General features: G+C 48.8%; 1 protein-coding gene across 1 annotated transcript; it reads left to right on the top strand.

Annotated features, from left to right (window-relative positions):
- Window positions 1-564: 564 nt before the first annotated feature.
- Window positions 565-13,708, top strand: N7483_010510 (uncharacterized protein; the record flags this gene model as incomplete). Its single annotated transcript, XM_057093937.1, has 3 exons — window positions 565-847; window positions 911-13,194; window positions 13,262-13,708. The coding sequence occupies 3 exons, from the start codon at window positions 565-567 to the stop codon at window positions 13,706-13,708; spliced, it is 13,014 nt and encodes a 4,337-aa protein (XP_056939908.1).
- Between the last annotated feature and the right edge of the window lie 43 nt (window positions 13,709-13,751).

The following is a 13,751-nucleotide window of genomic DNA, read 5'->3' as shown; positions in this document are numbered from 1 at the left end:
CTAGTAAGTGAGTCACCGTGATAAATAATCACTACAGGTCCCGGTACTAGTAATGCTCTATTCAAAGTTTGAAACTTAGGGGTTTGATCGCAAAAAGCCAGTATATATGAAAAACATCTACGCAGATCTTGAATATCAATTCTAGAACAAGATTTGATCCTAAAAATGATCAGATATGATCAGATGAAAGAGAAGTATGGAACGGATCAGGAACCAAGGTTGTCACATGGTTGGGCGTGACACGCCTAACCCAATTTGGATTAGACCCGCATCCCCTGAAGTGTACGAACAAACACCGCGTATCTGTTATCTCCAGATTCTCTAAAAAACTACACTTTTTTTTTGTCATTTCTTCGTATTAATTAATCTAGAGCTTTCGCATTTCTTGTCATCTCTTTCTCGTTAATACGTCAATACGTGTTTGCATCATCCGCCGTTCTTTCCCGCAACTCCACGCGATCCGCGGTTTCTGTCAACATTTAATCATCCCACACCGATCGCGCTCCTCCACTTTCAATCTCCAATGATCCCTCCAAATCTGTCGCTCTAAAGTTGGAAAACACTATGGAAGTTGCTGCGCCAGGAGCGCCAAATGGCGTCTCCACGCCAGATGTGGCAACCGTGGTAGATTCGGGCGTTGTGGTCCAGTACTTGACCGATGTGCTCCAGGTGACACTGGGGGCTCTGAAAACCGAGCTGGAAAGCGCAGGGAGCTTGCTCTCATCGGATAGGTACAACGACACTGTACAGCGATGTACGCGATTTGCCTCGGAGTCGCAAGTTGCGCTCTATGTACAGAAAGATATCGTGGCTGCAGAAGAGACTAATGGCGAGATTGAAGATTCGGGTTAGTTTACATGCTTTGCTTATGGATGTTTGATACTCAAATATTAACAAACCTTGACAATAGAATCTTCGATTCAATATGTTTATACATTGTCCTCTGAGATCTCCTCCGCTTCCACTACCGTCTCCTCCGTTGCCTTCATCAAACGCCCTGCCCCTATTGATCCTACTATTCCAATCGCTACACAAATACAAGTGATGAACCTTCCTGGTCTTGCTTCCCTCAATGATGCCCAATCACAGCAGGGAAATTCTCTGTCGCCTTTCCAAGTCATTCATCTTATGCTTCATCATGGTCTCACTCCCTACTTTGAGGCCAACACCCGCAACCAGGAAACTCTCTCAAGCACGAAGCCGCGGACAGACACCGAGGCGAAAAACGGAATCCCGGGGACAAAAAAGAAGTTTGCTGAGCTGGGGTTGGCTTTGATGCATCTTCAACAAAATGTGGAGATTCCGGCTTTGAATCTGCCTCTTCACGAGGTAGTCCAGGCTGCATTAAGAGAGGCTGAAACAAAGGGCATCAAGGCAACTGTGGAGCTGATTCCCTCAACTGTATTGGATAACAGTGCATTTACAAACAGCATTCAGAACACTGTGAATGGGTGGATCAGATCAATTCAAACAATCACCAAGATGTCGCGAGACCCGGAAGGAGATTCGGCATCCCCAGAAGTCAATTTTTGGTTATCAATGGAATCTGCGCTTGAAGGAATCGAGGCCCAACTGCAAAGCGATGGTGTGAAGTTGACAATGGAAATTCTCCGCCATGCTAAGCGATACCAACCGACTCTCAGTTTCCAGGCCGATACTGGACTGAAAGATGCCACCGATCTGGTACAGAAATACAATCAATTGATGCGAGATTTCCCCTTGGATGAGCTGCTCTCTGCGACGTCTCTGCAAAAGGTCCAGGAGTCTCTGGGACTCATCTTCAACCATCTGAATAAGAAGCTGAAGATTTGCCCATACCCGATCAAGCGAGCGCTTTCTTTGGTTGAGGCCATATCTGGGGATCTGGACAAGATGATTCATGAGCTTATCAATGGTCGTGAGATTTTGCACCTGGATTATCGCGAATTCCGATCATTGATGAAGGTCACTCAAGCAATCTGGCGTACTTGGGATGAGAACCTGAAGGAATTTACCAATGTAGCCCGAGAGTCAACTAGACGACGAAATGAGAAATTCATTCCGATCAAGATCAATGCCAGAATTGACAATGTTCGCGAGAGGTTGAAGTACATCGATACTTTCCGTGTCAACCACGAGCAGCTTCAAAAGACTATTATCAACGTTCTTGGATCGAAGACTTCTACCACAGAAACTGGAGCTGTTGATGCCGACGGGGCTGTGATTGTCGAGGAAATTGGCGATGTTGATGCTGTTGAAGAGGTTACACATGCCTATGCCGCTCTCCGCAATATCGATGTACTGGACGTATCCCAAGATGGAGCTCGAAACTGGGAGAATGCCGAGATTAGCTACAGTGAGCGCACATCTCGTGTTGAAAACTCCATCATCGCTCGCCTGCGCGACCGTCTCGCTACAGCCAAGAATGCAAATGAGATGTTCCGCGTTTTCTCGAAATTCAATGCGCTTTTGGTTCGACCTAAGATTCGTGGCGCCATCGGTGAATACCAAACACAACTCATTGATAACGTCAAGCGGGACATTTCTGCCCTCCATGAACGGTTCAAACAGCAGTACGGCCATTCAGAGGCCCACGCAATGGCTCAGCTACGAGATCTGCCCCCCGTCTCTGGAGCCATCATTTGGGCTCGGCAGATCGAACGCCAACTCGATGGCTACATGCGAAAGGTCGAGAATGTTCTCGGAGAAGATTGGCATCTACATGCCGAGGGTGAAAAGCTGCAGGCTGAGAGCAATCTCTTCCGAAAAAAGCTAGATACTCGGCCCGTGTTTGAGTCATGGCTTTATGATGTGCAAAGACGGCATATCACTATTTCTGGTCGTCTGTTCAACATTGTACGCAACCGTGCCGCTGGCAACACCTTTGAACTCACCGTCAACTTCGATGCTCAGATCATCGCGCTGTTCAAGGAGGTCCGTAACCTCATCTGGTTGAACTTTCAAGTTCCTCATGCGGTCAGCAACATCTCCAAAGAAGCGAAGCGTGTTTATCCGTATGCAATCAGTTTGATGGAAAGTGTGCGAACGCTTCTCCAGACGAATCGTAGCATCGCCGCAATGCCTGATGTTTCTATCCTTCTCAACGGTTACGTGAATGACTCGCAAGCCATGGTTAACAAGGGAATTCCACTGCGATGGGAATCATTTGTTCATTCTTATGAACTTCATGTTAAGCAATCTTCCTTGGCGAACGGATCCATTGATCCTTCCAAGCCTCGAGGTACTGAAAGCAAACATGTTCAATTTGTGCGGGAGTTCGCTGGGTCGGCCTCCGTGCTTCAGAGCAAGACTGCCGTTCTCTCATCCATCAACGAGAACATTCAAAAAGCAATCCACGAATTGAAGACTTGTCCTTACAATGCTGCAGCCTTCAAACAGCGTCTTGATATCATCCAAACTGCAGTGGATAAGCTCAACCTTGAGAACTATGTGAACCTTGGCTATTGGGTTTCGGAGCTCAATGGCAAGATCGAAGCCATCCTCCGCGAACGACTTCTTCGAGCAGTCCGCGAGTGGATCAGCACTTTCCAGCAATCTCGTAGTGAACAGCCTTCTTCTCAGACGAATGGTGAGATGGAGGCCACTGCCTATAGCATCCAATTCTCAGAGTTATTCCACGAGATTTCGATGAAGAATCAAGTTCTTCACTTGGATCCGCCTTTGCAATTTGCCCGTGCTAGCTGGTTCTCGCACTTCGACTCGTGGCTTGGCGTGATTTGCAACCTCGAGAAGATCAAGGCCACTCGCTACCAAATTTCCATTGATGTGCAGAGCGTTCGTCAGTCCGAGGCCTGCTTTGCCGACCTCCCACAACATTGTACCGCCGAGCTCAATCAAGTCTACAGCGTGGTTGAGTCCAGACTCAAGGATGTATCTGAATATGTCGACAAGTGGCTGCAATTCCAATCTCTTTGGGATTTGCAGTCGGATCAAGTTTATGACATCCTCGGAGACGATCTATCCCAATGGCTTCAGCTTCTTCAGGAAATCAGAAAGAGCCGCGCTACCTTCGATACCTCTGAAGTCAGTCGAGCTTTTGGTAACATTCGAATTGACTACGAGCAAGTGCAGACGAAAGTCAACGCCAAATATGACCAGTGGCAACACGAGATTTTGCAGAAATTCGGTGCTAAGCTTGGCGGTCGTATGCGAGAAGTTCACTCAGAAATCGCGGCAGCTCGTCGGGATCTTGAAGGGCAGACTTTGGAAGCTTCTTCCACAGCTCATGCTGTCTCCTTTATCACTATTGTGCAACAATGCAAACGTAAGACTCGTGTTTGGGAACCAGAGGTTGACATGTTCCGTCAAGGTCAAACTACTCTCTCTCGTCAGCGCTATCAATTCCCGAGTGACTGGCTTCACGTGCAGAACGTTGATGACGAATGGGCTTCCCTGAATGAGCTGCTCTCTAGGAAGAGCAAAATTGTTCATGATCAGACTGAGGGTCTTCGTGCCAAGATCACCGCCGAGGATCGTGTCATCAGCGATAAAATTGCTGAAGTTATCACACAGTGGAATGACGAAAAGCCAGTCTCCGGCACAATTCCTCCCGAGGAGGCTTCTCGCACCCTCAGCTCTTTCCAGTCGCGTCTCGAGTCTGTTCAATCTGAATTTGAGATGGTTTCCAAAGCAAAGGAAGCACTGGATCTCCCTGCAAGCTCCGAATCTTCTCTTCCTGCCATCCTTGAAGAGGTCCAGGACTTCATGTCTGTGTGGGCAGCATTGTCTACAATTTGGAAGAGTTTGAACGATCTCCGTGATGGACTTTGGACGAGTGTTCAGCCCAGAAAGCTGCGTCAGGCCCTCGATGGCTTGATCAAGATGACCAAAGAAATGCCCAGTCGCATGAGGCAGTATGCTGCATTCGAGCATATCCAGAATGTCCTTCGTCAGCTCTTGAAGGTCAACTCGTTGCTCTCTGACATGAAGTCGGAAGCAGTCAAGGAGAGACATTGGCAAAAGATCTACAAATCCTTGAAGCCTGGAAAGCGCTTCTCTTTCGTTTCCTTGACCCTCGGAGATGTTTGGGATCTGCAACTTGCAACAAGTGAGACCGTTATCCGGAGCGTCATCGCGCAGGCCCAAGGTGAGATGGCATTGGAGGAGTTCCTGAAGTCAGTCCGTGAGACGTGGCAGAACTATTCCTTGGAACTTGTCAACTATCAGAATAAGTGTCGGTTGATCCGTGGCTTCGATGACTTGTTTGCCAAATGTAGCGAAAATTTGAATTCTCTGCAAGCGATGAGACATTCACCATACTACAAAGAGTTCGAAGAAGAAGCCACCTCTTGGGAAGACAAACTGAATCGTGTACATGTCCTCTTTGATGTCTGGATTGATGTCCAACGACAATGGGTATACCTTGAAGGTGTCTTCACTGGCAATGCTGACATCAAGCATTTACTGCCTCTTGAATCCAGCCGTTTCCAGAACATCAACTCGGAATTCTTTGCTGTGATGAAGAAAGTTTACAAGTCTCCATTTGTGCTGGATGTACTTGCAATCAATGGTGTTCAGAAGTCTCTGGAAAGATTGGCTGAACTACTTAACAAGATCCAGAAAGCTCTTGGTGAATACTTGGAGCGAGAGCGTGTCTCTTTCCCTCGCTTTTACTTTGTCGGAGATGAAGACTTGCTGGAGATCATTGGTAACAGCAATGACATTTTCCGCGTTGCGAAGCATTTCAAGAAGATGTTTGCTGGTTTGTCAGGTCTTCTGATGGACGATGATAACAACATTGTTGGTTTCACTTCTAAGGAGGGTGAAGAAGTTCGCCTTAAGCGTGAGGTCAACCTTGTCAAGACACCTAGAATCAATGACTGGCTCTCCGCACTTGAGAACAACATGAAGTTGACTTTGGCGGAACTTCTTGGTGAGGCTGTCGAACAGTTTGATGCTCTCTACAATGCCACCGAGGTTGACCGAACTGCTTTCAGCGATTTCTTGGCAAACTATCCAGCCCAGATTGTTGTCCTTGCTAGCCAGGTTGTGTGGACGAATGCCGTTCAGAAGTCATTGGAGGAAGGAGGCAGCACTCTTGCCACTTTGCATGAATCTCAAGTCAGAATCCTTGAACTTCTGGCTGCCACTGTCCTCGGCGAGCTCGATGCCATCACGCGGAAGAAGTGTGAGCATATGATCACCGAATTCGTCCACCAACGTGATACTATCTCCAAGCTCATCAAGTTTAACGCAACTACACCAACACATTATCTGTGGCTGCTTCAGATGCGTTATGTTTACCAGCCCGACGGTGATTTCCTGCAACGCTTGTATGTTCACATGGCAAACGCGAAGCTCAATTATGGATTTGAGTACCTGGGTGTTCCCGAGCGTCTTGTCCGTACTCCCCTTACAGACAGATGTTTCCTCACTCTCACTCAGGCTCTTTGCCAAAGACTGGGTGGTTCTCCATACGGTCCCGCCGGTACTGGAAAAACAGAGTCAGTCAAGGCTTTGGGTCTACAGCTCGGTCGTTTCACTTTGGTCTTCTGCTGTGACGACACCTTCGACTTCCAAGCCATGGGCCGTATCTTCCTTGGTATCTGCCAGGTTGGTGCCTGGGGTTGTTTCGACGAGTTTAACCGTTTGGAAGAACGAATTCTTTCTGCCGTTTCTCAACAAATTCAAAACATTCAGATCGGCTTGCGCAAAGGCGAAGAAGATGCCAAGTCCCAGATTGAACTGGTTGGTCGACGATTGTCTGTCAACTCCAATACCGGTATCTTCATCACTATGAACCCTGGTTATGCCGGTCGTTCGAACTTGCCCGACAACTTGAAGAAGCTCTTTCGCAGTGTTGCGATGTCCAAGCCCGACAAGGAGCTCATCACTGAAGTTATGTTGTTCTCTCAAGGTTTCAAGCAAGCCAAGCCACTGTCTAAACAAACTGTGCCCTTCTTCGACCACTGTGCTTCCAAGTTGACCAAGCAAGCCCATTACGATTTTGGTCTACGTGCCTTGAAGAGTGTACTCGTCAGCTCTGGTGGACTCAAGCGTGCTCGTCTTGCCAACTCTGACGGTGATCTCGGCCCCGATGACGTTATTGAGCCCCAGATTATTGTCCAGAGCTTGCGTGAAACCATTGCGCCCAAACTCGTGCAAGAGGATGTCGATCGGATGCTGGAGATCCAACTAGAAGACTTCCCTGGTGTGGAATATGTCCCTGCAAACTTCGAGAAGCTCACTCAAGCCATTCGAGACATCGCCCACGAGCAGCATTTCGTTGACAGTGAGATGTGGATCTCCAAGGCCCTTCAGCTCTACCAAATCCAGAGTATTCACCATGGTGTTATGATGGTTGGAAAGTCTGGTTCTGGAAAGTCCGCTGCCTGGAAGATTCTGCTGCAGGCCATGCAACGAATTGAAGGCGTCGAAGGTGTTTCACACATCATTGACTCCAAGGTTATGTCCAAGGAAGCTCTTTACGGTAATCTTGACAGTACCACCCGAGAATGGACTGATGGTCTTTTCACTGGTATTCTGAGAAAGATTGTGGACAACCTGCGTGGTGAAGATAGCAAGCGTCACTGGATCGTCTTTGACGGTGATGTTGATCCTGAGTGGGTAGAGAACTTGAACAGTGTTCTTGATGACAACAAGCTACTCACTCTTCCCAACGGAGAGCGTCTTAACCTTCCTGCAAATGTTCGTATTATGTTCGAAGTTGAGAGCCTGAAGTACGCCACGCTAGCCACTGTCAGTCGTTGTGGTATGGTATGGTTCAATGCTGATACTGTCACTCCCACAATGATGATATCCAATTACGTTGAAGGCCTCAAGACCAAGACCTTCGAAGATCTGGATGATGACAGTGCTCCTGCTGGAACCACTACCGCCAGAACCCAGGACACACAGGACACGCTCTCTGCTATTCTCAAGCAGCATCTGCAGATGGATGAGCTCGTTCTCAAATCGCTCGGAGAAGCCAAGAAGTACAACCACATCATGGAGTTTACCGATATTCGGGCATTGAACACCCTCTTCAGCTTGCTGAACAAGGCCTGTCGCAATGTTTTGGAGTACAATGTGCAACATGTCGATTTCCCTCTGGATCCAGAACAGATCGAGTCGTACATTTCCAAGAAACTTCTGCTTACGCTTGTCTGGTCATTTACTGGTGACTGTCCCCTCACAGACCGTAAAGCCTTTGGAATGTTTGTCAGTGGAATGTCAACCATTGACTTACCGCCGGGCGGCGATTTCTCCCTTATTGACTTCGACGTCACCCTTCCCAAGTCGGAGTGGTCAACCTGGCAATCCCAAGTGCCTTCGATCGATATCAACACACACTCGGTCACTCAAACAGATGTCATCATTCCTACTGTGGACACTGTGCGACATGAGGATGTCCTTTACTCATGGCTCGCTGAACACAAACCCCTACTCTTGTGTGGTCCTCCTGGATCTGGTAAAACCATGACTCTATTCGCTGCTCTTAGAAAATTGCCGAACATGGAGGTTGTCGGCCTCAATTTCTCCAGTGCAACAACCCCAGATCTGTTGATCAAGACCTTTGAGCAGTACTGCGAGTACAAGAAGACACTCAATGGCGTTGTTATGTCGCCTAACCAGATCGGTCGTTGGCTAGTCGTGTTTTGCGACGAGATTAACTTGCCTGCTCCGGATCGTTACGGCACCCAGCGGGCTATCTCCTTCTTGCGTCAGCTTGTGGAACAGAATGGTTTCTGGCGAACTACAGACAAGACTTGGGTTAGTCTGGACCGCATTCAATTTGTTGGTGCTTGTAATCCTCCGACGGATGCTGGCCGTACTCCCATGGGAGAGCGTTTCCTCCGCCACGCACCGCTTATCATGGTCGACTACCCTGGTGAGATCTCTCTTAACCAGATTTATGGTACATTCAATTCAGCAGTTCTCAAGATTCTTCCCTTGCTGCGTGGATACTCTGAGGCTCTTACAAAAGCTATGGTTCAGTTTTACCTCGAATCACAGTCAAGATTCACACCTCAAATTCAGCCTCACTACGTCTACTCTCCTCGTGAGCTGACTCGATGGGTTCGTGGTGTTTATGAGGCTATCAAGCCACTTGAAACATTGACGGTTGAAGGCCTTGTCCGCATTTGGGCCCATGAGGCTCTACGCCTCTTCCAAGATCGACTGGTGGATGAGGAGGAGAGGGCTTGGACTGCAGATGCCGTGCGCCGCATTGCCCTTGAGCATTTCCCTACCATTGATGATCAAGAAGCATTGAAGGGTCCCATTCTCTTCTCGAACTGGCTCTCCAAGCATTACGTGCCCGTCGAACAAGAGCGTCTCCGTGATTTCGTCAAGGCCCGTCTCAAGACCTTCTGTGAGGAAGAAGTTGATGTTCCCTTGGTCTTGTTCAATGACGTTCTTGAGCATGCTCTGCGTATTGACCGAGTCTTCCGCCAGCCTCAAGGTCATCTTATCTTGATTGGTGTCAGTGGAAGTGGAAAGACTACCCTGTCTCGTTTCGTCGCCTGGATGAATGGTCTGAAGGTCTTCCAAATCAAGGTTCACGGAAAGTACTCATCTGAGGACTTCGACGATGACCTGAGGAGTGTACTTCGCCGTGCTGGTTGCAAGGGAGAGAAGATCTGTTTCATCATGGACGAGGCTAACGTTCTGGACTCCGGATTCTTGGAGCGTATGAACACGTTGCTTGCCAACGCTGAGGTCCCTGGTCTTTTCGAAGGTGATGAGTTTTCATCCTTGATGACCGCCTGTAAAGAAGGTGCTCAGCGCCAAGGCCTTCTTCTTGACTCCCAGGAAGAGCTTTACAAGTGGTTCACACAGCAAATTGTCAAGAACCTGCACGTTGTGTTCACCATGAACCCGCCCGAGGAAGGTCTTTCTTCCAAGGCCGCCACTAGTCCTGCCCTTTTCAACCGTTGCGTGTTGAACTGGATGGGTGACTGGTCTGATCAGGCTCTCTTCCAGGTCGGTTCTGAACTGACTCAGTCTGTTGATCTCGATAAGCCAAACTTTGTTTCCCCTGACAGCATTCCTGTCGCCTATCGTGAACTATCTCTGCCAGCCTCACACAGAGATACCGTGGTCAATTCCATGGTGTACATTCATCACTCTCTTACTCGGATCAACCAACGCCTGCAGAAACAACAAGGCCGTTCGACCTTCCTTACTCCTCGCCATTACCTTGACTTTGTTGCACAGTATGTCAAGCTGTTCAACGAAAAGCGAGAGGATTTGGAGGAACAACAGCGCCACTTGAACGTTGGTCTCGAGAAGCTTCGCGATACAGTAGACAAAGTCAGCGATCTACGTGCAAGTCTCGCTCAGAAGAAGACTCAGTTGGAGAAGAAGGATACTGAAGCCAATGAGAAATTACAGCGCATGGTTGCAGACCAACAAGAAGCAGAACAGCGAAAGACAGTTTCATTGGAGGTTCAAGCTGCATTAGAGAAGCAGGAGAAGGTGGTGGCTGAGCGGAGGGAGGTTGTCTTGCACGACCTGGCAAGAGCAGAGCCTGCTGTTTTGGAGGCTCAGAAGAGTGTTAGCAACATCAAACGTCAGCATCTTACTGAGGTTCGATCCATGGGTAATCCCCCAGCCAGTGTTCGATTGGCACTTGAAGCCGTTTGCACACTCCTTGGCCACAAGGTGGACAGCTGGAAGACGATTCAAGGTCTTGTGCGTCGAGATGACTTCATTGCAAGCATTGTCAACTATGACAACGAACGCCAGATGACACGAAACCACCGTGTCAAGATGCAGAATGAGTTTTTGTCAAAGGAAGACTTCACTTACGAGCGTGTCAACCGTGCTAGTAAGGCGTGTGGTCCACTTGTCCAGTGGGTTGAGGCCCAGGTCAACTACTCCGAAATCTTGGATCGCGTTGGTCCCTTGCGTGAGGAGGTCGACCAACTTGAAGAGCAAGCCTTGCAAACCAAGGCGGAAGCACAGACTATCGAGGATACGATTCAAAGCTTGGAAAGCAGTATTGCGACATACAAGGCTGAATACGCTGCTCTCATCAGTGAAACCCAGGCCATCAAGACTGAAATGTCCCGCGTGCAGTTCAAGGTTGACAGAAGTTTACGTTTGCTCGATAGCTTGGCATCAGAGCGTGAGCGTTGGGAGGAAGGCAGCAAATCCTTCGAAACCCAGATCAGTACCCTTGTCGGTGATGTCCTCATTGCCGCCGCTTTCCTCGCCTATGCTGGTCTCTATGATCAACAGTTCCGTAAGGCGATGGTGGACGAATGGGTGCATCAGTTGGCTCAGTCTGGCATCAACTTCAAGCCACACAACCCTATCACAGAGTACCTTTCCAATGCTGATGAGCGTCTCAATTGGCAAGATAACTCGCTTCCTGTGGATGATCTCTGCACTGAGAATGCTATTATCCTGAAGCGATTCAACAGATACCCTCTGATTATCGACCCATCTGGTCGAGTCACGGAATTCCTGCAGAAAGAGAGCAAGGACCGCAAGCTTACAGTCACCAGCTTTTTGGACGACTCATTCGTCAAGCAGTTGGAGAGTGCGCTCCGTTTCGGTAACCCCATTCTCATTCAGGATGCAGAGCACTTGGACCCTATCCTCAACCACGTTCTCAACAAGGAGTACCAGAAGACCGGAGGCCGTGTCCTCATTCAGCTTGGAAAACAAGAGATCGATTTCTCGCCATCCTTCAAGCTTTTCCTGTCAACCCGGGATCCCTCTGCATCATTCCCACCGGATGTGTGCAGTCGTACCACATTTGTCAACTTCACGGTCACCCAGAGCAGTTTGCAGACTCAATCACTGAACGATGTTCTCAAATTTGAGCGACCCGATGTGGACGAACGCCGTAACAACCTGGTCAAGATGCAAGGAGAGTTCAAGGTTCATCTCCGGTCGCTTGAGAAACGTCTCTTGCAAGCTCTTAACGAGTCTCGTGGTAACATTTTGGACGATGACAATGTTATCGAAACCCTGGAGACTCTCAAGAAGGAGGCTGGTGACATTTCAGTGAAGATGTCGGAGACCGAAGGGGTCATGTCTGAAGTTGACACTATTACCCAGCAGTACAGCATCATTGCTCGTGCCTGCAGTGCAGTCTTCGCGGTTCTCGAACAGCTTCACCACATCAACCACTTCTATCAATTCTCCCTGCAATACTTTGTGGACATCTTCAACTCTGTTCTCTACCAGAACAAGCGCCTTGCTCAAGAGAAGGACCACTCAGCTCGTGTCCAGATCATTATCCGAGACCTCTTCATTACCACCTATCAACGAACATCGCTTGGTCTTGTTCAGAAGGACCGAATCACTCTGGCAATTCTGCTTGCCCAGGCTACTCCTTTCCCTATGGACAGGGCCATTCTCGACCGTATCCTGGACGAGTCCATCGAAGATGCGGACCTTTCAAGCATAACCGACATTCGCGAACAAGTGATGAGCAAGCTGCTGAACATGTCATTGTTCAAGGACTATGTACCCAACATTCCTCAAGATCAATGGGATCGCTTCTTTGATGAGGAACTTGCAGAGAACGTTGTTCCTGTCATCTGGGACGAGAATACCTCCAAGCTCGACCAGCTGCTCCGGTCGCTGCTCCTTGTCAAACTTTGCCGCATGGACCGATTTGTTCCCACAGCGGAGCGTTTCGTCGAGGCTGTATTCGGTCGTGAGCTATTTGAGGGCGGTAGTGATCTCAAGGACGTGGTTGATCAAGTCACAGCCACCACACCTATTTCCCTCAGCTCCAGCCCTGGCTTTGATGCTAGTTACAAGGTTGATGCACTGGTTGAGCGAACTCACGCCACCTGCGCCAACATTGCCATGGGTTCGAATGAAGGTCTCGAGAGTGCGGACAAGGCCATTAGCAACGCTGCTGCCACGGGTAACTGGGTATTGGTCAAGAACGTTCACTTGGCGCCTTCGTGGCTCCAGAGTCTGGAGAAGAGACTTGATTCCCTCAAGCCTCATAAGGAGTTCCGACTTTTCCTTTCTATGGAATCCAGCCCCAAGATTCCAGTCAATCTCATCCGCGCCTCCCGTGTGCTTATGTATGAGCAGCCTGCCGGTGTTCGCGCCAACATGAAGGATTCTCTGTCTTCATTGACTACTCGTGCCAGCAAGGCTCCTGTTGAAAAGGCTCGTGTCTACTTATTGCTCTGCTTCTTCCATGCCGTCGTTCAAGAAAGACTGCGCTATGCTCCTAGTCTTGGCTGGAAGGGTTTCTGGGAATTTAACGACAGTGACGTGAGTACACCCTCTTCCCATTATACCATTCTCTACTGGAATTAAACACTAACAAATAATCAAATAGTATGAGTGCTCTGCCTGGATCATTGATCACTGGGTTGATACTGTCGCCCAGGGCCGTTCTAACGTCGCCCCTCAGAAACTCCCTTGGGAAATGATCCGTACTCTTATCGCCGAGATGTATGGTGGCAAGATTGACGATGCTGCTGATTTCCAGCAATTGCAAACCCTTGTGGATAGCTTCTTGACCCCGGCTGCCTTTGAAGACGATTACAAGCTCGTTTCCGGTGTTGAGAACGATGAGGTCCTTACTCTGCCTACTGGTACCAGTATTCGCGATTTCATCGCCTGGGTGAACAAACTTCCTGAGCGTGAGCCACCCACTTACTTGGGTCTTCCTGCTAATGCAGAGAAATTGTTGTTGGTTGGTCATGGACGCAAGATGATCTCTGATCTGTCGCGTGTTACCACCCTTCTGGATGAGGGTGAGCAGTTGATGGTTGACAATTAGTTTCCCCCCCCCCCCTTTCTTATTCATGTATTTTCACCCATTC

The sequence above is a fragment of the Penicillium malachiteum genome (assembly GCF_028827825.1).
Source record: "Penicillium malachiteum strain IBT 17515 chromosome Unknown utg000005l:1.0-9002435.0:326005.0-9005861.0, whole genome shotgun sequence".
Taxonomy (NCBI): domain Eukaryota; kingdom Fungi; phylum Ascomycota; class Eurotiomycetes; order Eurotiales; family Aspergillaceae; genus Penicillium; species Penicillium malachiteum.
The sequence above is the reverse complement of the archived record's forward strand: the minus strand, read 5'-3'. Positions and strand labels throughout refer to the sequence as shown.